The sequence below is a fragment of the Pseudorca crassidens genome, chromosome 7 (genome assembly GCF_039906515.1).
Source record: "Pseudorca crassidens isolate mPseCra1 chromosome 7, mPseCra1.hap1, whole genome shotgun sequence".
NCBI lineage: Eukaryota > Metazoa > Chordata > Mammalia > Artiodactyla > Delphinidae > Pseudorca > Pseudorca crassidens.
The window spans coordinates 23,992,162-24,020,009 of NC_090302.1; the positions used below are offsets into that span (position 1 = coordinate 23,992,162).

A 27,848-nucleotide genomic window follows, 5' to 3' on the forward strand; every position below is an offset into this window, starting at 1 on the left:
AAACGTGGTTTGCTAGCATTTGGGGTTTGATTGTTTAAGATGAATAACATAAGGCATTTAATAACCTTAGAGCAATGGTTTCAATAGTTTTAGATTTTTACTAATTTTAAAAATCGGGGTTAAGATTCTGTTTACTGGGTGAACTCTGCATCTTCTGTCTGCCTTTGCAGTGGGCTGAAGCAGTCAGAAGCGGAATCTTGCTTTATCAACATAGCACGGACCCTCGACTTCTATGGAGTGGAGCTGCACAGTGGTAGGGTAGGTACCCTCAGCATGGCGTAGTTCCAAAGTGATTTTTATTTTAATTTCTGAACATCTGAAAGCTTCTTTGAAACTATCTCTTTTCCAGTATAATAAAAAGACCTTTTTTTTTTTTTTTTTTTTAATGATACCTGAAAGGTTTATAAAGTAATACTGAGTTTTGCTGGTTCTTTATCCACTTGGATTTTTTCGTGTTTGCTGTCCTACTTGAAGACTTTTTACTTTTGCGGGGGTCACGGGGGTTAGAAACAAGTAATTTTTGTAAGACCATCTCATGGTTAAAGAGGTGAAAAATGTATAGAGTTCTGTTTTCCAAGTGGCTCTTTAATGAGCCAGGGTTTCTACTAGTTAATCTCAGTGCTGCTCAAATTAGAGCTAATTATGTGCTCAGATATGATAGTTTTCTGTTATGATGGCATGTTTATGAAAATCAAGTATTTTGAATTGGTTGTGACTTTTTAAATAAAACTGATGAATATCTATCATCTGCTGAGCCGTTTCTAACTGCCAGACACAGTCCCTATTTATTTCCCACTGTAATGCCATGAGGTAAGTGTTGTCATTTCCTCCATTTTACAGATGGAGAAACTGATACTCAGGGACTTATCAAAGGTCAGGTAGCACATAAGTAATGGCTTCAGTGTGTGACCCCAGCACTGTCTAATTGGCACCTGACCTTTACATTTTCTACCTGTAATTGGGCCACATCATATCCAGAGGAAGCAAATATTGGTTGAACACATAGTCCATACTAGCCATTGTTCCAGATGCTTTCATATGTGACCATAAGGTCTCATTTAAAGTTTATAGCAGCCTTGGGAAATGTGTTCTGATCACCCCATTTTACAGGTGAGAAAACTGAGGCTCAGGGAAGTTGAGTAAATTACCAAAGTTTACATTTAAATAATATTTTTGCAACTCATAGAAACACTTTCATTTCTTTTCTCTTACTTCAATCCCCTAACTGTGCAGTGTACAGGATATAACATAGGTAATAAAGTAGGAAAAAGACACGGATCTTACAAAACATCAACTTTGGGACTTGACTTAATTTTTATTCCACTTGCAAATACTGTTTTGTCTGGTAGAACGTTGTGGAGCCCTTTCTTCAATGGTGAAGTGGGTTTTACATCTGCCTGAGTTGATCTGTGCTCCCCCCACCCCCAGGGTCTCATGAAGGTCCTGACGCCAGTTGATTACCTGTCTGCCTGACACCCCTGTGGTATCAGAGGGAGTTGGGTTACCCTTGGCTGTGCTGCATCAACCAAAGCCCCCTGAAAATCAGTAACTTGATATCACAGAGCTTATTTCTCAGTAGTTCAAAGGCTGTATGGGTCCCGGTGGCTCTCCAGGGCAGCACTCCTCCGTGCAGTGATTCAGCAGCCTAGGCTGCTTCCGTCTGGTGGCTTCACCATCTTCACATGTGGCCTCATGCTTGTCCCAAGGGAAGGGGAAGTTGGAGGGCTGCACACCAGCTCTTAAATGATTCGGCCCGGAGGGGACTCATCACTTCTGCTCGTTGTTCATCAGCCAATGAACTGTTGAGCAAAGCTGTTCATCAGCTAATCATACAGTCCTGCTCCGCAAGCTGGGAGGTTTGGAGATGGGCACGGGAACTGAGCGAACAGTGACTATCCATGCTACCATGGTGACCACAGAACCAGGAGATTTGAGACCCACGTCACTGGCCCACACAAAGCATTCACTTATTTCCTCATTCTGCACTTGATTTTTATTTTGTTTGCTAATTTTCTGTCCCACCTGCTTAATATTTCCCTATATTCTGATCCCAAGTATCACGTTTAATGCAACCCTGGTTTTCAACTTGCCAGTTTGGTTTTGCTTTAAGCGTGTGATTTCAGTTGGGTGCCCAACAGTGATGACTCTCTGGACTTTCCACAGCGGGTAAGCAGTGTTTGCTTTGGCCAGTTTCTCCAACCCCCCGTGTTCACATCACTGTTCATAAATGATTTGTCCCACTATCTCTTGAGAGGTGAAGGGGATGAACGTTTTTTATACCTACTGCATACCAATACGTTCTTATATTCTCTAAGTTCAGCTTGATAAAACTCTTTGAGGTGGGTTCGACAATCCTTATTGTACAAAAGGAAAAACTGAGGCCAGTAGCCCAGACCAACACAGCTAGTAAGTGGCAAACCTAAGGTTCACATCCAATGGTAACTCTGCCCCTTCTTTAAAATTACGAGTATCTGATTGGGTAAGTAGGGATATAGATGACTCAAGGGAAGGCACTGTTTATTTTAAAATTTTCATTCTCAAATGGATTTAATGGACTACGTCTTGTAGTCGCTGTATCTTCCTTTTACTACCTTCATTATCTATGGCAATGCCTAGCACATGGGCTCTTAATAAATGTTGACTATATTGGACTTATAAGCCATATTTTATTTTTCATTGGGTTTAGAATCAGCAGTTCTACACTTCATATTAATAGCTAAAGCCTTCTCAGTGATGGGAGTTGAGATTTGTTTAAAGCTGTGCGGGGGACGAGGCTTTTCTGATTTCAATATGGTGTCTGATACTAATCGTTGAAGATATAAAGGCAAATGTTCATTTCTATGATTCTGTGGAATGAGTGAGGTTGCCTGGTGGTAACTTTGTAAACTGGCAGAACCCAGGTGTTGCTGTCAGGCAATGTATTTTCACCTTAGAAGAATTTGGTGCTAAGTACTTGGATCTTAAGTATCTGTTAAGAGGAGATTTTTGCCTGTTTTCTGTAATTTTCCTTTTGGAGCTTACATGTAGTGCTATTTATAAAAGCGTGGGTGCTTAAGTTACCGGAGGGCATGAGCATGACAGTAACACGCTGTGAATCTGAGATCTTCCTTTTTACAGGATCTGCACAGTTTAGATCTAATGATTGGAATTGCTTCTGTGGGCATCGCTGTGTACCGAAAATATATTTGCACAAGTTTCTATTCTTGGTAAGTGCAAACCGGTTCTAATTATTTTCTGAATCGTGCTTTAAAAATGTGCTGAACAAAAGTAATGGTACCTCTAATTTTAAACTTTTCTTTCTAAAGAAGGGACAGAGACTTTCTCCCAAGCTTTTACCTCTGTCCTGTACAATTAATCCAGATTCAGTACTTGGGAAAATTAGTTTGGTTTTTATCAGCATCCCCTTCTTCCCCAGTCACCCTATGGTTTGGGATACCGTGTGAAACCTGGATAAAACAACACAAGGCAGGTTTTGGAGTTAAGGAATCCTTCCTGGGCGGCACATTAGCCAGGATTCAGAGGACTTCCTCTGGGCAGGAGCTGTATTTTCAGGGCAGTTCCTTAGTTACTAATTGAAGTTTTATCAAGTGCCCAGTTCTGGTCTAAAAACTCAGGGGGTCCAGCAGACTTGAATCCTGACAAATCTGAGCAAGGCAGTGCTGTCCCCACTGTTCAGAAGGGCTCCGTGGTGGAGGACTTACGAGCACAAGCTCAGATCCTGGCTCCAAGCATTCCTGGCTTGAATGATCTTGAGCACTTAAGCGCTGTCTCCCAGCCTCAGTTTCCTCATCTGAAAGCTGGGTATAATGATACGTACTTTTCAGGAGTATTGCAGGTCTTAGTAGAGGTGCTGCTTGTAAAGCTTTAAGTATAAAGAAGGCTGTTAATGGTGACTATCATTGTGTTACTGTGCAAACAATAGAGAGGCTACTTGACAAACGGCTATTAAGCGGCTGTTAAGTTTGCGAAGCAGCTGGGATGCGGACGCAGGTCTGTCTGTCCTCCTCCTGCTGCTCCACACTGCCCTCAGCTGTCTTCCCCAGGTACACACCAGCCCTAGCAGAGCTGCAGTATCACAAGAGCAGCTGACAGCAGAGAGCGCATTGCCCATGGTCCTTGGTATTTAAGAGCTACATCATAAACCAGGGGCCCCGATGTGCTGCTCAGCTTCAGTCAGCTACTTAGTGTTTGGCCGAGGTGATGGGGCCGCCATCCTTCCTGCGCTGAAGCAAAGTCTAGGGAGCTGAGAGCCCCCAGCCATCACGATCGTGGACTAGAGAACACACGCCGAGAGGCGCCAGCTGCAACCTGGCTGCTCCCTGATGTGCTTCTTTTGTGTTGTGTTTTACTTTTTTTGCAGGGTGAACATTCTAAAAATTTCTTTCAAAAGGAAGAAATTCTTTATACATCAGCGACAAAAACAGGTGAGTTGTACCTATGCTTGCTTTGGTCCTTGTGCTTTTAGCCAGTTCAGCCCTTAGTCCTTCAGCAGGTGAAGGAATTTGTCGTACGTGTAACAGGGAAGAAAGAGCATTGCAAACGGTGGAAAGAAAGTGGGCATCAGGGTCCGGTGGGCCCCGCAGTCTTCTGTGTAATTCACTCTGCTTATCTGGCTGAGGAAGTCACTTGCTTTGCAGTCAGAGACGTTGGGTTCAGGTCCTAGCTCTTCCACTCACCAGTTGGGCGGGTTACTTAACCTCCTGTAGTCTGAGTTACAGGAATGCAACAATGCCCAGTCCTCAGGGAATCATCACATTTAGATAGAAGCACCATTGGTCACAGCACCTGGCCGAGCCCACTGCAGAGTAGCAACAAAAGTCAGCAAGGTCAGTTCCTTCCCTTGATGTGTTTAAAATGCATGGTGGCCTTGCGTATATGTCTCATAGGAGGAGTCTGCAACTCTCCAGATAACTCAGTTTGGTTTTCCACATGGAGAAGAGCAACTTAGAGGTGAGAGAACCCACAGCTAGTGAAGTGGAGGAGCTGGAATTTGAACCGGTCGTTATGCATCTGAGATGCCCGCTCTTCCCACGACACCGCACTCTGTCTTGTCAGGCTGCATATTTTTCACTTACTGTCACTACGTCATTTCCCAATTTTCCAAAGATAACATGTACCTAAAATGGCTCCACATCACAATAAACTCTTAGGACTGAGAGCACGAAAGCTCAGAGAAAACTAGGACTAGAATCTGGGTCTCCCGAGCCCCAGATGCAAAATTCAAGGTGCCGTAAAAAGGCACAGGATGGTAATTTAACATGAGAACAGAAAACCTGAACTCAGGTAGAATGGAGGTAGAGCAAATGATCAAAATGATTATTATAAGCGAGCACTAGATCTGACTCTCTTTGTGGAAAGCAAATAGAGAAACCCAAAGCATTATAAGATTCCTGTCATTTGATAGGTGAAAGACGATTTCTTCAGGGGAGAGATTTTTCCCAGAGCTAAATTTTGAAAGGAATGTATCAGACAGCCCTTATCTGGTTGCTCCAAATATATTCGACCTAGAAATGTAGGCAGGTGTGAAATGAAAGCGTTCATGAAAGACCACAGATGATGATGAAGAGTAGACTCTGGTCGTCTTTGTTACCACGTTCATAAAGATGGTTAACAAATCCTGCTGCTGAATATTCTTAGAACCCTGTTTTTGTGGCCTAAGGAATTTTGAAACCAGTTTTCTGCTGTCCATTGTCTCTTACTTGATAACCACCGATGTGGGCAGAAAATGCTTGAGACCCTGCTCCTACATCTGTGTAGATGAAATCTCTACTGTGTTTTTCCTCCCAGGCTGAATCCAGGGAACACATAGTGGCCTTCAACATGTTAAATTACCGATCTTGCAAAAACTTATGGAAATCCTGTGTCGAGCATCATACATTCTTTCAGGCAAAGAAGCTACTACCTCAGGAAAAGAATGTTCTGTCTCAGTACTGGACTCTGGGCTCTAGGAACCCCAAAAAGTGAGTATATGCTTTAGGGACAGTCTCCACGCTAGGCTGAGAAATAAACATGTCCTGGTCACCCCTGGGAAGTAAACATCCTCAGGGCGAGGGACGTCTTTGCCCAGGGGCCCCGGCCCTGGGGCCAGAGCTGCTGGTGGGTCTAGAACCATGGGTGAAAGTCTGCTGGGGCCGCAGTGTGTCTTTCCACACACGCAGGCGCTTCTCCTGTTCCTGTCACTTGCTTCTGCCTGCTCAACTCTGTAACACTCAGAGCCCCCAAGCAGCCAGCATTGGAACAGCTCCGTCATGTCACGCCAAGAGAAGCACAAGGCTGTGACTAAGGGTCATCTTGGTGCCATTAAGACAGCCTCTCCCACTGAACAGTAATTCCATAAGGCGCTCTATAATAACGAATGAGCAGAAATAAAGATTTCCAGAGTCAGGTGACTTTTTGGCATATACTACATCCAGCAATCACAAGATAGTAACAGTAATAATTACAGTTGACGACTACTGAGTGCTTACCTTGTTCCATGCACATACTTCATTATGCTTCATTCTTTTTTTTTATATGTTTAATCCTTACAGCAATTCCATGTGTGCTATTATCCGTAGGAATGATATTTAAAATACTTAATGACTAGTAAATAAATCTATACATTTTAAACTTTTAGACTACAGTGTGTTCTCATGCAGTTTATATTTTTGTATTTGTTTTTATTCTAAGATGTAGGATACAAGATGTATTATAAATACTTGCCTTCTAAATATAAGATGTAGCAGAAATTCCATATCAAATTATTTTCTGAATTGGTTGGAAAAGTTATTTTTGTGATTTTTATTTTAATTGATGTGGCTGTTACTAAAAATGGTGCCCCTGTCTGAGCCATTATCTGATATGTGGGACTGTATCAGACTCTTCCAGTGACTTTCCTATTACATGGTAATCAGGTGATAGCTTTCTCAATTGAATAAGTAGTAAATGTCTGTTAGTATCAGGGATAGTATTGATATTTATGGTGCTAAATGCTCTGAGCTTCTGAGGAACCAAGAGCAAATATATTTTCCAAGATTTTGTCTTCTAATACTGTCCAGTATTTTTACACATTCGGTAGCTCTATTTCTGAACGTGCCGTAAACATAACTTGCTGGAATGTAGCATTTACTTTAGTTGGACTTAATCCTCTCGGTGAGCTGAGAAGTGGCATTGAGAGCAACTAAAAGCTTGGACTGTCTTACAGAAGGCTGGGTTAAAATCTGACCTACATCAGTTTTAATTTAATTTGCTTCTTCAATTTCTTCATCTGTAAAACGCAACCAACACGGAGGTTTTTTTTTTTTTTTTTTTGGTTCTCCATTGTGGCAGGAAAAACTACCCCTGTTTTTGTGGCTTAAAGCAGTAACCATTATATTATATCTCAAGATCTTGTGGGTCAGGCGTTCGGGAAGGGTGTGGCCAGATGATCCTGCCTCTCCGTGCAGTATGTAGACTAGGGTTTCTCAGTGAGATGCAGCTGGTGGCCGGGCCGGGCTGAGGGTCCGGGACCACTTCTCTCCCACACCGGGTGCCTTTGATGGAATGATCAGAAGGCTGGACCCCTCTGGACCCCCACCCTCTCTGTGTGTTCTCAGGGCCTCTCACAGGGTAGTTGGATTTCTTACACAGAGGCTCGGGACTGCAAGAGCCGAAGGCAGAGGTGGCCGGTCGTCTTAAAGGCGAGGCCCATACCTGGCACAGCTACTCTTGGTCAAAGCAGTCCCAGGCCAGCCTGGGTTCAAGAGTCAGAGAACTTGCAGCCGTTTTTAATCTGCCACTAGGGGTCACTTGGGACACGGTGGGTGGCTCAGTGGCCACAGGTCAGCAGTTCTTGACCACCAATACCAGCTTCAGCATACTGGCAAATCTCATCCCTCATTCTCTCCATTTCATAGATGGAGAAACTGAGGCTTAGGTTACGTGATTTGCCCAACCCCTAGAGATGCCGCTATACATTTGCATATTGGGCCCTCTGAAACTTATTCGGTATTTTCCAAGCTTATGGGACAGTGGAACACTTCTTTTTCCAAAGAGTACCTGTTAATAACCTGTGACGCATACTTTGGGGAGCTGCTACATTAAACCTTTGAATCAACCAGCTTGCTCCCCTCATTCCGATGATGTGCTCTCAATCAACGGTAATTTGGTTTCTGATGTAGATTCTCGTGGTGATGCTTCTGTGAGCATTTTGATTAGGGTGACAACCGTACTTCCCATTGAAAATTAGTACATTGATATTCTAGAGGGTGTGCTTCGTGTTACCTATGTTCTTGTGGTTTTTCTGTCCTGTGTTTTGTTGGGGTGATGGTTTAGGCTGCAAGGAATAGCGTGGAATGTTTTAATGAGACATTAAAACATTGTTTAAAATTTAAAAATGCCAGAACTGAGTTTCCCCGAAACTGGCTTCAAACTCCATCCTCTGAAATAATTCATTCTCTGAAGGGTCTGGAGAGCTGAGATTTAAATTCTCTAGGTATAAATAAAATTTGAAAGTAACCTTCGGGGTGGCACATTCAGAGAACATGGCCTGAAACTCTGCTGTCTAAGCATATTTTCTCAGGTCTGCTCTTAAAGAGTTCTGAGTGATTTACAGTGACGGTCTCTGCCAGCTAGGATGACAAAGAACACTGGGAAGCATGGTTAATGTTTGTACTCATGCCAGTGTGAGTAAAGTGAGCATTCCTTGAAGTTACTTGAACTGTATTTCAGTGTTAATCCTGAAATTCCTTCTATCTGGTAAGGCTTGGTTATATTCTGAAAGCAGTTTTGTTGCTTGAAATAGTAAGGGCAAGAAAATATTTTTTCACCCGAAGAGAAGAGATCACATAAGGAAAAGCCAGGACAGAAAGGAATCCCTTCTGACCCGTGTACCTCCACTCCTGGTAACCTCTGCTGGGGTCATCAAGGTGTTAACCAGTCATCCGTCAGGGAGGGAGCGTGTGTAGACATGTTTCGCTTACGCTGTCACTTCTTTCTCGTCGAATATGTCAGGGTAGAAAGTGAACCTACATCTGGTTTTTCAGGTCTGTAAATAACCAGTATTGCAAAAAAGTGATCGGAGGGATGGTCTGGAACCCGGCCATGCAGAGATCTTTATCCGTGGAACATTTAGAAACCAAGAGTCTACCATCTCGGTCTCCTCCTATTACTCCCAACTGGTATGTCTTCCTTTTTTCGTATTACCTACCGGTAAACACTTTACTTCTTTTAAAAACTCAATACAAATAAAAACATAACTACAGGTGGCCTATGGTCAGAGTTTACATTTGCATGTTTGTCGCAGAAGTAACTATTTTTGTGAAATGCACAAGTCTAGCTAAACATTTTCTGTAGTGTATGACGCTGGGATGTTCTTTTTTAAAAAGTTATTTGGTCTAAGTAAATCTGAGCACTGCAGCTTACTGAAATGCTGCTCTTGAAATTAGCATATTCAGGTTTTGAGAAGTCCTGTGATAAAGAAGCATGTTTAACTTTATTTAATCTCACATTTCCCATTAATGTCAAACAAAATAAACTTTGAGAAAACATAGTAAAGGCATGTAATACGACTGATGTAAGGACGTGTGACCCTCAGCAGCGGTAGCAGATGCACATAGGAAAATAGCCTGCCAACTTTTAAGATGATGGACTCAGCTTAAAAAGAAGGAAGTGGCAGGGCTTCCCTGGTGGCGCAGTGGTTGAGAGTCCGCCTGCCATGCAGGGGACACGGGTTTGTGCCCCGGTCCGGGAAGATCCCACATGCCGCGGAGCGGCTGGACCCGTGAGCCATGGCCGCTGAGCCTGCGCGTCCAGAGCCTGTGCTCCACAACGGGAGAGGCCACAACAGTGAGAGGCCTGTGTACCAAAAAAAAAAAAAAGAAGAAGAAGGAAGTGGCAGTTTGGCAAAGTGGGAAGGGCACTGGGTTTGTAACTGGAAGACCCGGACTCATATTTTGACTCTCCTGTTCGTTAACAAGTTTGTTTACCTCTCTGGTCTCAGTCTTTCCATCTGTAAAGGGATTGAATGACATAATATACAAGTGCTTTGTAAGCTATACAAAAAGGATCAGGTAGAATTATTATTGTTGTTTTTGTTATTGTTATTTTGTTATAATGTTCCTCAAAGACATCAGGCCATTTTGTGAATGCCTTCAAAAGAGCCAGGCATCATTAGAAGGGGAAACCAAGCCAGGAACATTGTCCCAGCCCCACCCTGAAATAAGGGTATGGCTTTCTGTTCATTGCATGATAGGGTGCACCTGTAAATTCTCAGAGTGAGCTACCAGGACTAAGGGGCATTCTAACATGCAGCCAAAAAAGGAGCTGTTGTGCAGGGCCGCTGGGTAAGGGCCCTCTACTGGGGCCTAATGCTCTGGGCAGGGATGGTGATGGTGTTTAGTGTCGGAAATCATAACATGACTGAATAGATTGGTTCTTGGTTTCCTAGATTTAGGCACTCATCCTACAGTAGTAAATTTATGCTATAACGTGGCAGCTTAATTTGTCTGAAAGTCTCTTAGGCAGCAGTGCCAGGGCCCCAGAACAGAGGCCAGGACAGCGTCCAGGAGAGCAGCTGGAGCTGACGTTGCCACGCCAGTGGACTGTGGCTCTTACTGCTATTTATAGGTCCTCTTCTGAGGAGTCACAAACCTTTCCACTCTGCTTTGGACACAGTGGTATTGATTATCGGGGCCCAAGGGGATTGCAAATAGTGGAGGCTCTGACAGTCCCAAGGAGAAATGGCTAACAAAGAAGCAGAAGATGCAAAAACAGGGAAAATGAAATTTAGAAAGCTCAGCAGCCTGGGATCACCCACTGCAGGAGCCGATGCCCAGGTGCTGCCCCAGGTGTCACCCCAGGCATCCTGGGGACATTGCTTCATTTGATTTATTTTCAGGAGCCAGGTAGGTACAACTGAGGCTCAGAGAGGTGGTGTGACTTGCCTCATGTCACACAGCTACTGCTGCTATTGGAGGGACAGGGCGGTGCTGGGGCTATGCCCATCTAATACCACATTATATATGTATATATATATATATATACACACACACACACACACACACACACACACACATATATATATATATATTTTTTTTTTTTTTTTTTTTTTTTTTGCGGTACGCGGGCCCCTCACTGTTGTGGCCTCCCCCGTCGCGGAGCACAGGCTCCGGACGCGCAGGCTCAGCGGCCATGGCTCACGGGACCAGCCGCTCCGCGGCATGTGGGATCTTCCCGGATCGGGGCACAAACCCGTGTCCCCTGCATCGGCAGGCGGACTCTCAACCACTGCGCCACCAGGGAAGCCCCATAAGAGATACATTTTAAAAAGCAAACATTTCTTCTTGGATCAAGTGAGATTTGCATGAGGGGATGTAGTTGAAATAAGTCTGCCAAAAAACTTACTTTAGCTTCTAAACCCTTACTTATACCATACAAATGAATCAGAAAAATTGTCTGATGAGCAGTCAATAAAGCCTGTTTACACATTGCGAGCTTGAATCCTCCTGGAAGAATAACTCCCCCTAAATCAACCCTCAATAACTTCCCAGAGAGCAAAAACCAGTCCCATCTGCCCTGTTTATAAAGCTGAGGAGCTGAACCGCTGGGCTAAGAATATCTGGGACCACGTGGCCCTTGGTAGATTCTAGTGTAGTAATGGGTTAACTGGCTCTTAAGTTCCAACAGCATCAGCAAAGGCATCCTTCGAAAGGTCAGAGCACAAAGTTAGATCACTGGTGTCTGATAAAATTCCTAAGTAGAATCTGCTTTCAGCGCTTCTCACTGAACCTTTCCCCACCAGGCGAAGTCCTCGACTCCGGCACGAAATCCGAAAGCCACGACACTCTTCCGCAGACAACCTTGTGAACGAAATGACGTACATCACTGAAACGGAAGACGTGTTTTACACCTACAAGGGCTCCATGTCCCCTAAAGACAGCGATTCTGAGATTTCTCAGAACCGAAGCCCACACCGAGAGTAAGAAACTTGTGTTCCTCTCTTTCTTTGTGTCTGCTTGTTTGAGCTGTTGAGGAATTTGCTCAGGCCCAATGGCCGTTTAAGAGGAGGCAAGGGCTGGAGCCTGCAGCCAGCTCCCCGGGGTGCTGTCTGCCAGGCCAAGAACATCATCACGCTCTCCCTTCCCCGGCAGGAAGACAGGCTGTGTGCCTGGGGTCAAGAGCTTGCCCTGCTTTTTTTGTCAACAGCAGTGACATACTGTCCACACGCTTGTTAGCTCTCCTGAACAGTGTTCTCGCCAGTTCACGAGCAAAGCCCAGTTTAAGCCATTTCATACTCCAGAGGTTGTAGACATGTTAACTATAGTAGTATTTCTCTGGATTGTCAGAGTTTGACCACTGCAGGATTCCCCGTCACTGGAGATGTGCTTATTTTCTAGCTGTCCACAGAAAGCCTTCTCAGAACCACATTATGTCCTCGGGTTTTTGTTCTTTTTGTTTTTAATGAATAGTCAGTATAAAGAAAAAACATTCGGAGAACATCTCTGATTTTCTTTGTTAAATTTTTGGCAAGGACAGTGTGCATCAAATTCTTTTATGTCCCCACTTTCCTTTTTTAATGTGACAAACGCCCTTCACATTTCAAGGTCAGGAGAAAATATGTCTCTCCTAAAATACTGGCTTGAGTCCTTTTATTATTCAGTAAGATAATATCTAATTCAGTAGTTCCCTGTTTGACTTGATTACCAGGGAGCTCAGAGCTGCATGTCAGGCTCAATTGCATTAGCTTCCCATAGCTCAGGTTTCTGATCTAGTCCCTACTCTTCCTTCCCTGCTTTATTAATGGGCCTTATTTTTTCTCTTGTTTTAATGAATTCACTGTTCTACCATATCTGCACATTTTAGGGTAAGCGATCTCAAATCATTTTTTTGAAGTGGACAAGACATAGATCGTAAATTAAATGACATAAAGTATTATAGGAATGGATCATCTATTAGGAAGTCAACCATGGTCATTGAGTATCCATTCAGTTAAGTCCCATGCTGTGCCCAAAATATAGAAACATATAATGCTTCCCCTAATAGCAAAGGATTAGCAAGAAGGCACTTCAGTTAATCTGTAAATTTTTACCACTCTAGCTACTAGGATTAAAGCATTAAACGCATCCCGATTGTACTGTAGGCATCACAGGTGAATCACAGATCTCACTTCGCACTTAAGTGTGAAGTTGCTACTTCTCTGCTGTCCCTGACCACAGCAAACATAGTTTCCAGCTTTTGTGTTCTTAACACCTCTGATTAAATAATCCTCTGGTCATTATTTCCTTGTGACCTGAGCTTGGATGATGCTTTTGTTGAAACGATCACTATCTCTTGCTCCAACTTGCAGCCTCGCTGAGGTTAGAGTGGAAGGGTGTAAGTTCCTTTGCGTGACACTGGTTTTGCAGTTCTAGGTGTACAAGGGCAGGAGTGCAGGCACGCATGACTTGAGCCAGTTTGAGTCTGTCAGGGGCTGTGTTGCTTCGGTAAAAGGAGAAGGAGGGTTTAGGGAACTAACCGAGGGCTCTGGGATGCCCAGTCACACCCTTCCTGTCAGATCCTCCTGCTGTGGTTTGCAAATCCATCATGGAATTGTGGAGCTTCTGGACCTTCCTTGTCCAGTACAGTAGCCACTAGTCATGTGTGGCTATTCAGATGGAAATTATTTAAAATAAAATAAAATTTAAGTTCAGTTCCTCAGTCACACAAGCCTCATCTCAAGTGCTGAAGAACCACATAAGCAGTGGCTACCATATTGGACAGCACAGATGCAGTACATGTCCAGGTGCTGGCTGGAGGAGAGATGAAGTCTGTCCAGTGGTATATGGACGTCTTAAAGGGCTACACTCATTGCCGAGTCCTGCAGCACACTTTGTACACCCTTTGCTGCTCATTGAGGGCATGTGAAGGTGAATTAGACAAGCCTTTGCTTTCAGGGACCTCCAGGCCAGCTGGGCAAATAGCACATTATCAGCCTTCATCGTCACACTGTGGGGCTCTGTCACTTTGGTGAAAGGAGAACAGAGTTTGGGCAAATGCGGGTTCTGAGAAGCCTGATTACAGGTCCTAGGTCCGATCTTCCTTCTGTGGTCCGTAATTCCATCTTCCTTCCCCACCATGGAATTAGAGCATCTAGAGCTTCACAGGCCAATACAGCCACACACAGATGGCTATTTAAGTTTATTAAAACTCAGCTGAGAATTCACTTCCTCAAGCCCGGTTCGATTTAAGTAATTTCTAGCCCTACTCACCCCTAGGCGTTGCACGTCGGTTCTTCCTGAAACTCCTCCGTGAGACATAAAAAGATGTATCATCCTGGGGCACTTTTTATTTTGCAGTGAAATGTTAAAAGTAGCGAATAATGGTGATGCAAACGCAGCCTTCCTTGCCATGTCTTTGCCAGGTGAGCCAACAGTAGATGGCTCACAGAATCGAGTTAGCGGCTGTGCTTTGCAAGTGGGGCGAACAGTTGAAAGAGTTCAGCCCCTAGCACCTCACTTAAGTAGGGGACCCCTTCCTGCTGGCAGGAAGCCACCTTCTGCTGGGTTTTCAGAGGCAGCTGGCCTCCCTGAGAGTCTGGTGGCCCTCCATTGACCAAGGCAAGAAGGGAAGGTTAGTCTGTACTTGGAGAAAAAACTGCGGTGGTGTCTTCAGTGAGTACAGTCATCCCTTGGTACCCAAGGGGGATTGGTTCTAGGACCCTCACAGATACCAGAATCCATGTAAAACGGCTAAGTATGGTTGGCCCCTCGTATCCCCGGATTTAATTCGATCTGTGCTTGGTTGTATCCACAGATACCCAGGGTGGGCTACAGTATTTTCAAAATGTTTAAGAAACATTACACATGCTTTATACAACACATTAGTGTGTTAAGAGGCAAAAGGAAGTATCCTGTCAGAAATCAGATGAATAACATCACAGACAGCAAGGAGAGTTCCTTTTAGAAAGAAGAATGAAGTGTAATGTTCTGTACCCATGTAAACAAGAGGAAGAAAGAGAGAAAGGAAGAAACAGAGCGGTTCGACTTTGGCTCTAAACCTGAGTGGTGCAGTTCAGACTCTGGACATCATCCTAGTGGATAAGTCACCTTGGTTTGTTCCGTATTTATAGCAGCGCAGCAAAGTTTATGGTTAGTTACGAGTCCTTGGCAGTTTGCTTTATGCCCGAGTAGGCTGTCCTCTTGTTACTCTCGCAGACATTCTATGTTCCTTTCCTTGTTTCAGAGCCAAGGCCAAGATCTGCAGAGAAGGAAGTTTCCAAAAACAAAAACAACCCACCACCCAGGAAAATGGGAGGGGGTGTTTCCCAAGGGAAAAAAATGACTTTGCAGAGCAGAAGCTGGAGGAAAACAAATTTGAGGGCGGATGAGGGTTGTGTTTGAAGAACTTCTCCTCAGTGAATGGGGCTTGGTGCCTTTGCTATTTGCCTACTTCCTTCTTTAGAGCCTGCCTTGTTCCAAGGACAGGGGACAGCTGTCAGCTTTCATTTCCAAACTTCTGTACACACAACAATGTGAATACACTTAAAGGCTACTGAACTGTAAACTTGAAAATGGTTAAGATGGTAAATTTTATATTATGTGTATTTCACCACTATTTTAAAAAATGTTTTTAAATAGCTTCTCTGCATTGGAAGGAACTTTGGGAATCCCCTTCTTCAGCTGCATCACCAGTGTAGGAATTCCCTCTGCCCTGTCACCTGGTCACCCTGCCAGTGATGGGCAGCCCTCCTGCCGTGTGGCAGCCTGTTCTCTAGTTGGACAACCCAGTTGTCCAAGCTGTGTCTCCCCACAGGAGACCAGCCAGCGACAGGGTTTCATTAGGAGTTTTGTGTCCGCTTGCCCTGCACCTTGCCTGCACTTCACTTGGTCTTGGGCCACTTACATGTGGACAGCTGACGAATACCTTAAACCCAGCCTGGCCTGATCTCAGCTCATCATCTTCTGTCCAGCCTGTGGCTCCTCCTGTCTTGGTGAGTGGGGCCACGTTTCAGAACCACCCAGTGGGCCCCAATGGGAACTTCAGGCATCCTCGACAACTCCTTCTCTTCCGCCTGCGTCATCTAGTTTCTCACCTGTTGATTCTCCCTCGTGAACATCCCTTGACCTGGACCCCTCCGCCGTCCACCCCGCACTGCCCCTGTGTAGCCGCCATCGTCTCTCGAAGGGACAGTTGCAATAGTGCCCTAAGTGTCCTCCTGTCTCTAGTCTCTCCTCCTTCCAGACCATCCTTAACAAGGGTAACAGGCTCATTTTCCTGAAATTTATGCCCAAGCATGTCACTCCCCCGCTTAAATGCCTTTTCTGTGCTTTTTCAAAATTTCATGCCTCTGCAAATACCACTGAAGATTTTTTATTATGAGAGTTTTGCCTAAAATGTAGGGCTGGCCAAAAAGTTTGTTCCGGCTCTTCCATAAGATCTTATGGAAAATCCCAAAGGAACTTTTTGGCCCACCCAACACTTTCTTCTTCCCTCTTGACTACCTGTTTAAACTTCTACTGGTTTATCTTTCAGACTCAAGCGCCCCCTCCTCTGTGAAGCCTCTCCTGGCCTCCCACTGTATGCTAGACATCTGAGCATCTCCATTACAGCATGATGATAATATTTGATTCCTTTTCTATCTTAAACTAGACAGCGAGCTCTTTGAGGGCAGGGATAGAGCCCTGTTCACCTCTCCTTCCCCCAAACCTGGCTTGGTGCCTGACACTTCATGATATTCCGTGACTACTCTGATGGATGGCCAGGTGAATGGGGAGATGGTCACATGAAGCAGGATGTGGCCCTTGGCTAAAGTACAAACAAGCTCCCAAGTTTTTACAGTGGGTACCCCCTCTGCCACTTCCACGGCAGGCCCGCATATCACACAGCATCTAATCTGCACGCCAAGGACTCAGATTTCCTGTAACGAGTTTGGGTTACCTGTCTTCTGTGAGCAGGTCCCCATGGTAGGTGCTGCTGCAGGCTCTGTGTCAATGAGAAATTCTCATCAAAGAGTTCAAGCATGAATTGACGGAAATTTAACAAGTGCTTTCTTGCCCTTAAGTTATCGCAACGTCTGAGTGGGCAGCCTGGGGACAGGTGCATGACCCTTGATTCCATGCGTGATGAGACGTAGAGCTCAGACAGCGGCATCTCTGACCCACATTCCCTCAGCCACCTCCGCAGCTTCTTGAGTGAAGTTTTGATCTCGGGCCCTTGGCATGTATCGCAGGGATAAAAGAGTATCACCTGAAGAACGTCTCCATGTCGTAACACCCATACCACGAAGACATGCTTTCTATTACTCGGTGATCCTTATGTCGGGATCCATGTGAGATATCTGGCTTTGTGTTAAGTACACCAGGAGAGGACTTGGCAGAGGACTAGGGTCTCTCCTGACCTCGAGAAGCTCATAGACTCGAGAGAGAAATGCCACGTGGAATGGCCCCTATTCTATCACCACCATAGCCAGTGCCTCCTTGCGGGCGCCCAGTGAGAGCTGTGAAACCCTCAGTGGGAGCACAGCTTTGCTTGGCTAACAGGTTTGTGTGGGGGTGGGGGGGGGGACGCGGGGGCCTTTGTCATTTTCTAGGGTGTAGAAAAGAATGGTATGAAAAGCCTCACCCAGGAAATCCTGCCATTTTAACTGTCTCTAACCTTGCTTCCCTTCAGAGAAATGAACTCTGTCCTGGCTTTTGTTTCCGATGACTACCGCATTTACAGTTCTGAAGCGTCGGCTTCTGAGGGCGAGCACCCGTTTGTCTGCCGGTCAGTCTGTCTGTCTGTCTGTCTCTGCCCCTTTCACCCCAGGGAGCTGGGGTGGCCAGTCCCTCCCTGGCCACTCCGACTCCCCGACGGCAGTGACGGTCTCCCTTCCGGCCTCAGGAGCAAATCAGTTGCTTCAGCTCCCTCCTGCTACCCTTTCTTTGCCCCTTTCACAGCTACCCACTGAAACCCCAGGGGTTCCCCTCTTCTCTCCGTCCTCACCCACTGGGCTCTCCCCTCGGTTGCACCTGACGTCCTGCCCTGGTAGGGAGGAAGGCCACTTGGTGTGGCGTCTTCACTCCTGGCATCCCTGTGCTGCGTCCAGCTGCCACCTTCTTGTTGCTTCCTGTCATTACATGTCCTCCTCGCCATCTGTCTGTCCATCCTCCACACTGAGCGGAGCATTACTGCAGCCTACAGGGAACGTCTGTACATGGTTGATCAGCCAAAAAAATATTGTCATGTTTAATAAATTACCATCTGAGAGTAAGCTCTCCACCCCTACTTAGAAAATGGGATTGGACACATAATGACATTGAATACGTTATTTTTAGTACTATGGGCTGTTTGGGATAGACCATTACATTTTCTACTGAAAAAGAAAAATACTTTAAAACCTTATAAGATGTCATCTAAATTCTATATAATGTAATTCGAAATTCAGAATTTAGAAATGAAATATAATGAATACAGAAATACAGTTTACTGAAAAGTCTGTTGTCTTCTGCTTTGTCACCTTGCTCTTCTGTTTAAATGTCATCACCCTTTCCATCGCTCTCATCTCCAGATTCTTCCAAATGTTTGAAGTATGAATGCTATTTGCGGCTTCACAGTAAAGGTTCAGGTCCACCCCTAGAGCTGGAAATGGCTTTTCCTAAACCTCTTTGGCTTTATCTTGGCAACTTCCAAGTTTCCCTTGCTGCCACTAGGAGGTGCTCTTATAAACATCAAAACTTAGAAAAGTTGCCCAACTTCGGGAGTTTTTTTTTTAGCTTCCTTTTAAGTAAATTAAAGTCTCATTTATTTTCAGTCTGAAAACATACCACTACTACATAACAAAATATCCTCTCTCTGAAATGCCTTCCCATCCAACTTGAAAACCTTAAGGCCAAACTCTTCTCTTGCAAATAGCTCTACTTCTGTACTACTCTGTCACTGAATTTTTTTATTCAAATGAATTGAGATTGTGAATCATTTTGTGTGACTATGATACAGATTTTATATTTAAAGTAAGCTAATTTGAACTTGCTAGGAAACAGAAGCACTACATTAATGAAAACTTCACGGATAAGGACCTGAAATAAAGAGGCAGCAGCAGCTGTCTTTTGTCTGTTTGTTTCACTGAATGTCTGTCTTTGCTCACCTTTCCCATCACTAACCTGGAATGAGATTAGAATATGGAGGAGTCTGTGGAACATGAGGACAATCCCATATTCTGTTGGCTTTTAAAGGCATCTTTTGCTAGGACTGTGGCTCTGGAAGGGTCTAGTGTGGGTGTGCATGAATGCAGAGAAGTTGCGTGTCCTATACCGTGTTCATCCCTGTGGCCCTGAGAGGTTAGAGAGGAGGGTCTTAGGAGCAGACCTGGTGTGAGGAGAGGAGAGGGGAGAGGTGCTGGGGGAGTCATGTTCATCAGACTTCTGTCTGTCAGGTGAGGGGAAAGCTGTGTGACCCTGGGCAAGTCACTCAGCGCCTCTTGACCTGTTTCTTCATCTGTGAAATGGAAGTTGAACCAGATGACCACAGAGGTCTGTTCAGTTGTAATAGTCTGTAATTCTCGAAGATAACGCCATCCAGTAGAATTTCCTGCGATGATGGAAATGTCCTGTAACTGCGCTGTCCAGTGCAGGAGCCTCTAGCCACGTGTGGCTGTTGAGCGTTTTTTGAAATGTGACTGGTACAACTGAGGCACTTTCTAATCTTAATTTACTTAAATTTAAATAGCCACACGTGACTGGTGACTGCCATATTGGGCCGCGCAGCTCCAAGATACAAAAGGACTTATATTAGAGAAAAATAAAATGTATAATCTCAGTGGAGGCATTAATGGATGTCACAGGTGAATAATGTAAACTAGGATTCATATAAATTGTCCTGAATATGCCACGTTAGTCCCATTTCCTTTGGGTAGCGAACTGTCCTGTGAAGCAGAGCTATGAGTGGGAGTGAGATGGAAGGGAAAAGCTTTCAAAAGGGATGGAGACGCATGCATCTGGGTGAGCTTCAATAATTAAGCACCAGAGTAGCTGGGCATATTTCCCTATCACCCTTCCAAAGCAGCTGAGTTTTCAGCAGTTCCTGGTACTACCCTGCCCTCCTTCCCCTTTTCCCCAAAACTAAAGGCGATGACCTTTAGGCCAGCTGGGGACACGGGCAGCCAGTGGACTCTGGATGTGCCTGAGCCCTGGGCTTGACCTTTGGAGCTCTTCTACGGTTCCAAGGAGTGGTGACAGCCGCGAGATGCCAGGCCCCAACAGTCAGTAATGTTTGCTCTGATAAAATATTAATCCAGTTATTAAAATATCTCCTCCTTCCCCACGATGAAGGAGTATATCCGAGAACAACCCAGCACAAAGCTGCCTGACCCAGAAGTCATCCAGTTCTGTGTCTCCATCTTCAAATGCTCCAGGCTCCTGCTCCCCAGATGGCGTCGATCAGCAGTTCTTAGAGGACTTCCACAGGGTGACCAAAGGGGGCTCCGAGGACTCCAGCCAGTACTACTGTGACAAGGTGCGTGACCCCAGGTGCTGCGGCTGCAGTGGCAGCCGACCCAGCCAGGCCTCCCGTGCAGGGCTGCCTTACGGGCGATTAGGTGGTTACGACTCAAAGAAAATAGCATATCACCGACCACTGGAGAAAGAAGTGAGATAACTGATGATTTTCTGACGTTCTCCAGAATGATGGTGACGGCTACTTAGTCTTGATCCGCATCACACCAGATGAAGATGGAAAATTTGGATTTAATCTAAAGGTATGTTGTGTGTAATTTATAAGGACATTTGATGCTCCGAAGCAGTCTTTAGATGACTTTTTAACTTCCATTAGAAATGTGCCACGTACCCAAGGCTGCATAGGGAAATTGGCTCGGCCTTCAGAATTGGGAGCTTTTTTTTGTGGCCATAGTAGCTGCCTCACACCGAGTGCCTGCTCTGTGTACTTATTTATATCACCTTATTGAGTTCTTCTATTAAGTGGTGAAATTGGAATTTTAAAACCCTTTTTTTTTTTTTTCTTGCGGTACGCGGGCCTCTCACTGTTGTGGCCTCTCCCGTTGTGGAGCACAGGCTGCGGACGCGCAGGCTCAGCGGCCATGGCTCACGGGCCCAGCCGCTCCGCGGCATGTGGGATCCTCCTGGACCGGGGCACCAACCTATGTCCCCTGTATCGGCAGGCAGACTCTCAACCACTGCGCCACCAGGGAAGCCCTTAAAACCCATTTTATAGATGCACACTAAGGCTCAGAGAGATGGGAACCCCTCAGCATTGCTAAGAGAGAACAGTGGTTCAAGTGCAGGGCCATCATCCTCCTCTGCCTCCCTCTAGGCAGGTTCTGCAAGCTATGACCTGCAGGCCAAATCCCATCTGTTTTTATAAATAAAGTTTTATTGGAACGCAGACACCTCATTCATTTACAAATGGTTTGTGGCTCCTTTGGCACTACGGTGGCAGAGTGGAGAAGTTGCAACAGAGCCCTCTGTCCCGCAAAGCCAAGATAGGTGATATCTGGCCCTGTACAGAAAAGGTTTACTCTAGAGCAAAGTGAGGGCAGGTGGTCTTTGCTGCCCACCCCGCAGCTGCCATCACGCACTCCTTTCCAATACCCGCAGCCCTGCTGACAGCCTGTTCTCAGACGTCAAAAGCCCTCACGACATGGGGCCTTTCTACAGCTCCTCTCCTCCACTGAAAACCCCCTGTCCATCAGCAATTAGGGGCTGTGCTTCTTGAGTCCTTCTCCAGGGGGTGTTTGCATTTTTTGAAAGGAGGCTGCTTCCTCTAAGTGCATCTTTGGTCTGTGGAAGGTGGGGATGGCAGTGGGAGGCTTCTGAGCAGCCTTCTTTCTGGTTGGCCCACTAGACCCAGGGACCCAGGAACCTTGTCGTTCCGAAAGGTGCCAACGCCTGCAATTAGAATAAGTTCAAGGGAAGTTTGAGCCCTCCCTTGTGTCAGAGATATCTGCATGTCTTTGTTGCTGTGAACGACTCAAGTGGTCTTTTAATCTACATGTTTACAGGGAGGAGTGGATCAAAAGATGCCTCTTGTGGTATCAAGGATAAACCCAGAGTCACCTGTAAGTAAACATATTCTGTTATTTCCCAAGTTTGCTTTCCCCTACATGTAACAGATTTCTGTTTCTGTGTCCTGTTTCTTTGTTACTGGCAGCAGAGAGTGTGCGTACATGCATATGCACATAGATAGAAGGAAAGAATGGAGGCCGTTTTCCAGAGCCTTGTTGCTCGTTGTGGTCCCCGAAGCTGCAGCACCAGCATCACCTGGGAGCTCATTGGAAATGCAGACTCTTGGGCCCCACCCAGACCTCCTGGACCAGAATCTGCATTTTAACCAGATCCCCGGATGACTGGTGTGCACGTTGAAATGTAGAAGCCCTGCCCGAAAGAAGGAAACTGGGGCTTAGAGTTTGCTGTTCTGCTCGCTCCGAGTGGGCTCACGGCCCCTGTGTCCCTCCCCCTCCCCACCCTCAGCCCTCTGTCTGGGGCTCTAGGCATCTAGGAGGTGATTTGCTTTTGTATAACAGTGAGCACCAAAGGGTCCCTGTGCCTCCTAAGAAGGTGCCTGTTTGGGAGTTTTACTCTTAAGCTTGTGGTTTACCTTTTCTTACTGCTTGTGGCCTCTGTGAGTTAAGAAGCCTTTCATTCCCACACTGTTCAATGCATGGCTTCTCTCCATAATGGCTTCTGCCTTTGGGGTTATGTTTGCAAAGCCTTTCTCCATCACAAGATAGATGAATACTCGCTTTTAGCTGACGAATCTTTTTCTTTTTCTTTTTCTTTTTTTTTTTTACCGGTATACGAGCCTCTCACTGTTTTGGCCTCTCCCGTTGCGGAGCACAGGCTCCGGACGCGCAGGCTCAGCGGCCATGGCTCACGGGCCCAGCCGCTCTGCGGCATGTGGGATCTTCCCGGACCGGGGCACGAACCCGTGTCCCCTGCATCGGCAGGCGGACTCTCAACCACTGCGCCACTAGGGAAGCCCTGACGAATCATTTTCTAACCACACATCTAGACAACAAAAGATAGAGGCATTGAAGTCATTATGACATTACAGTAGCCTGGCTACCATAGAGAAATAGCCTCAGTAGTTTTCTTAGCTTTACTCCAAAATGTTTCATAACGTAGGTTCTGAGCAGGACTCCTTTAAAATCCCACTGCCAGCTACCATGTCAACATTGCAGTGGAGGCAAAAATAAAGACAGTAATGCCTGAGGGAGAAGAAGAGAACTTGGTCATGGTCTCAAGTGTCGGGGCTCAGAAGACATCAGGTTCTTCCCTTGAGGATTGTGTTATGATAACAGAAGAAACTCGCTCTTCCCCCATGCAGGCGGACACCTGCATTCCTAAGCTGAACGAAGGGGATCAAATCGTGCTAATCAACGGCCGGGACATCTCAGAACACACCCATGACCAAGTGGTGATGTTCATCAAAGCCAGCCGGGAGTCGCACACACGGGAGCTGGCCCTGGTGATCAGGAGGAAAGGTAACAGCCACCCGCGGGGGAGGAGCCTTAGCAAAGAGGGCCTTCCACAGCCTGTTCCGTGGTTTTGCGATGTTGCACTTGTAGCCAACATGGGAAAATCAAGGGCTTTCCCGTGACCACCTGATGGCCAACTTCTCCCTTGAAAAATATGGAGATCTGCCTCCACAGGGCCCCACCCCTCATGGCCAGTCCTCTGCAGGTAGGCAGCACCCTCCACCCCTTTTTATACTAGGTGTGACCCTCCCCTCCCCCATTCCTCCCAGGCCCAACTCAGCCCACTTCACACACCCCTCTTAGCTGCCTGGCCCTGCCTGCATTTGCATATTCAACCCTTCCTCAAAGGACCAGGTTATATTTTATTCATGTGCATTTGGTTTTTGTTGCAGAGGCGGTAAGCAGAGTGGGGCAGGAGCCTGGCTGCCTTGGGGCTCTTCAAACTCTGCCTCCTACTGGGTTCAGGGACCTTGAGCAAGTTTCTCACCCAATCTGTGTTTCCGTTTCCTCTAATGTAAAATGAGGATGACATAGTCGCTACCTGCAAGGGTCCCTCGGAAGAGTAAATGATACTCATGCTGGAAGGCATCAAAGATGCTGCCCAGTACTTGGTGGGCATTTGAAAGGCAACCTCTGTTGAATACAGCTACTATTATCGTTGTTGTCGTTGTTGTCATAAAGCAATAAGCCGAGTCCTCGCGTCCTCCTTCCCAGCTCTCAAATACTGCAGGTGAATGAAGTACGCGACTCAAGCCCCGGCCCCGCGTCTCCGTTCTGCCCTCACAGTTGTCGGCACAGCCCACGCCCCCTCATGCCTGCCTTCTCTGTTCCCACCGAAACCCCCAGTGCCAGCTCTCATCCCACCTCCTCCGTGAGGCCCTGCCAGATCTCTCCAGACCCCTACCCACCTCCTCCCACCACCCATCCCCACCAAACCCAGCTCCGTGCTCGGCACACAGTAGGGGTCACTAGTGACAGTAGCTGATGTCTCTGCAGCACCAGCGAAGTGCCTGCACTGTGTTAATTGCTTTGCGTAATTATCCTCTTCAACTCTTACAATGTTCTCGTGAGGTTGGTATTCCTACCCCCAAATGAGGAAGCACAGAGAGGTTAAGTAAGTTGCCGTGTGTCTGGTAAGGCCACGTGATAATAGAGAAGGAAGGAATCCAGCGATCGGGAGCAGGCCTCTCCACATGCAGTGCCGTGTGACGTGCTGGCCAGTACGAGGGGCTGGAACGAGAGCATTCCGGCCGGGCCGGGGGGGAGGGGGTCCTCCACCAGCCCATGGCAAAGGGCTGGCGCCTGTGTGAGGTGAGGGAAACAGATGTCTGTAGACGATTAGAGCTTAAAGAGCAGTGCCACTGATTTTCTATCACTGTAATGGTAAGTTCATTTTTCAAAGAAACATTCAAGTAAAAAATGAGTTGATTAAAAGAAAAATAGTAACATAGGGGATAGCAGATAGGACAGAAATCATGAAAATAAGCAGAAGATCTGAGCTTCTGTGGTCAGTGGAGAGAATGTGGTCTTTAGCGTCAGACATGTGGACTGAATTCCCGTGTCCCACCCTGACAGGCTGGGTCACTTTGGACAGCTCTTTTGCCCTGTGAATCAGTGTCCTCATCTGTAAAATGGGAATAAAGACCGCTGGTTCAGAGTTGTGAGGATTCAGTTCAACTATGTGGAAAACACAAGAGTGGTTCCTTTCTTTCTCCTTTCCTGTTATCTTGAAGGCAGTGGGGAGTCATTGAAGGCTCTTGGGTAAGGAAAGTGACTTCTCTTTCTGGGTAGAAAGGGAACATTCAGAGATGATCCCAAAGTTTGAAGTGACTAGACAGAAAGAGGCACATGAGGCTGGGAAGTATTGTGCATGGTTGGGGAGAGGGGGTCCTCTGTTTGTTTTTACCCGTATTGAGTCTGATGTGAAGGGAGATTTCCAAAGAGGAAGCACAGAGGAGACTAGAGATGTTTACTTGGGAGCCTCCCACCTAACAATGGCCTCGAGTTACAGACTAACTGACTGAGCTCTGCGGGGCGGTGGTGGTGTGGAGAGAGGGTCAGACCCCGCACCAGTTTCCTGCGAAAATGCCTGTTTTAAGGGAGCAAATGAAAGGGACCAGAGAAGGAAGGAAGAGCAGGGGTAGAAGAATAACCAGGTCACAGAGAGCAAAGGGAGAAAATCTGTTTTCTTTAAAAACGTCCTTTCCCTTTCTCTTATCCTTGGCAAAAGCCTCTTGCGTTCTAAACACAGTCATTTAAAACTAACGAGCGGGCTTCCCTGGTGGCGCAGTGGTGGAGAGCCCGCCTGCCAATGCAGGGGACACAGGTTCGTGCCCCGGTCTGGGAAGATACCACATGCCGCGGAGCAACTGGGCCCGTGAGCCATGGCCGCTGAGCCTGCGCGTCCGGAGTCTGTGCTCCGCAACGGGAGAGGCATTTTGTATAATTAGTACATATTGAATCATTCAACGAGAAGTTGTATCTTTGGTGAAAATGATTACCATGTGCTTAATCATTTAATAAGATGTTTTAAACCATCTGCATTCAGGTGTCATAAGTCTAATTTGGGGGGAGGAATCCCATCACCCAGCACGTGGCTGCACAAGCCAGACAAGCTCTTTCTCGTCCGCTACAGCTGTCCACTCGTTTGCTGATATCAAATCTGAAGATGAACTGAACCAGCTTTTCCCAGAGGCCATTTTCCCCGTGTGTCCGGAGGGTGGAGGCACGCTGGAGGGATCCATGGAACAGCTAAAGAAGGGCCTCGAAAGCGGGACAGTGCTGATCCAGTTTGAGGTAAGAGACCCCCAGTGCCTCGGTGGGCTGCTCAGCTGCTGCCAGGTCATCTAAGTCACCAGGCAGCTGTGCTCATGGAGGGACCACAGAGGGACTCATGACCTCAGGGAGAAAGCGGGCTGGAGACCATGGCCCATCGCTTGCCCCCCGTTCTAGTAACGATCAGGAGTCATGGAGAAACATCAGAAATCGAGGAGGTGGGACTCTGAGCATGTTTAGCTGCCAACACAAAAGCTCAGAACACTCGGCAGTCGAAGGTAGTGGAGAGGCGGCGTGGATGGGTGCAGAGGGATGCTGGGGGAGCTGCGCCCCGTGAGGGCACAGGGGCTGGGCTTCCCAAGTCCCCCAGAACCGTGTGGACACGATACCAAAGTCAGACCACGTCTTCCCTCCCCAGGAGCGACCTCTGCTCATGGGATTGAGCCTGTTGACAAAGGCACATGCAGAGACTTCACAAAACAAAGTAGGACCCAAGGAGACTTGTGTTCAAGTCAGCTTTACTGATCACTAACAGAATGAAAACACAGTATGTTTGTCTTCCACATTTTTAAAAAGTTGTAGAAAACAGAGTAGTTCGTGCAGTAAAAAGGTAACAGAAGAGCACAGAGAAGCATAAAGTAGGCCAGTGAAAGAAAACTGATCATGATTAATGACAACATACACAGTCTGGATCCCTAAATTAGGAGAGAGTCTCAGGTCAGATTCAAAAGCGGAAATCTGCACTGCAGAGTTTATTGGAAAGTTGTATAAAGGAAAAAGTCACAGAAGCAAAACTAGGACATTTATCAAATATATGTGACTGCATATTGATTCAGGAAGGCATGAGTAATGTGAGTATCAAACAGGAAGGAAGCAAAGCAGAGAGTCTTGAGTGAGAGAAAGGTTTATTCTATAATGGTGTAAGGAATAGAATGTAAATAAAATACATTATTAAAGCAATGTGTATTGAACAATAGTAAAAAGTAAATCCCACAAGGGAAAGGTGAATTGGCCCCACCAAAAACAATCAATAGGGGATTTTGAACTTGACAGCCTTGACAGATAATATAGACAAAAAATAAGCTGAAATCAGGATAAGAGGGTAGGAATAATACAGTTACTTGGATAGAATTGCTAGACATATACTGAACATCTACAAAGAGAGAGAGCTCTTCTTTCCAGTTGCCTGCAGGAGGCTAGGTAGGCTTAAGATTTTAAAAGAAGAAAAGGTAGAAGTTGTATTCTCTGGCTTTTCATTGCAAAAAAGCTCAAAATTGAGACATACTTTTTTAAAAAATTTATTTTATTTATTTTTGGCTGCATTGGGTCTTCATTGCTGAGCGTGGGTTTTCTCTAGTTGCAGTGAGTGGGGACTACTGTTCGTTGCGGTGCGTGGGCCTCTCGTTGCGGTGGCTTCTCTTGCTGCGGAGCATGGGCTCTAGGTGCAAGGGCTTCAGTAGTTGTGGCTCACGGGCTCTAGAGCGCAGACTTAGTAGGTGTGGCACACAGGCTTAGTTGCTTCGCAGCATGTGGGATCTTCCTGGACCAAGGCTCGAACCCGTGTTCCTTGCATTGGCAAGCGGATTCTTAACCACTGTGCCACCAGGGAAGCCCCGAGACAAACATTTTAAACACTAAAACTCAATTATATTTAAACACTCTCCAAAAT

General features: G+C 46.2%; 1 protein-coding gene across 11 annotated transcripts in view; it reads left to right on the plus strand.

Annotated features, from left to right (window-relative positions):
• Positions 1–27,848, plus strand: part of PTPN3 (protein tyrosine phosphatase non-receptor type 3) — a 107,144-nt gene that overhangs the window by 56,102 nt on the left and 23,194 nt on the right. For 10 of the 11 annotated variants that reach the window (XM_067743698.1, XM_067743699.1, XM_067743700.1 and 7 more), the window contains 12 exons: positions 171–258; positions 3,118–3,206; positions 4,361–4,424; positions 5,788–5,960; positions 9,003–9,137; positions 11,759–11,935; positions 17,605–17,700; positions 20,244–20,427; positions 20,594–20,668; positions 21,929–21,985; positions 23,254–23,410; positions 26,040–26,200. In XM_067743698.1, coding sequence (XP_067599799.1) covers positions 171–258; positions 3,118–3,206; positions 4,361–4,424; positions 5,788–5,960; positions 9,003–9,137; positions 11,759–11,935; positions 17,605–17,700; positions 20,244–20,427; positions 20,594–20,668; positions 21,929–21,985; positions 23,254–23,410; positions 26,040–26,200 — 1,456 coding nt within the window. The remainder of the gene's footprint in view (positions 1–170; positions 259–3,117; positions 3,207–4,360; positions 4,425–5,787; positions 5,961–9,002; positions 9,138–11,758; positions 11,936–17,604; positions 17,701–20,243; positions 20,428–20,593; positions 20,669–21,928; positions 21,986–23,253; positions 23,411–26,039; positions 26,201–27,848) is intronic. The other variant, XM_067743706.1, reaches the window with a different exon arrangement.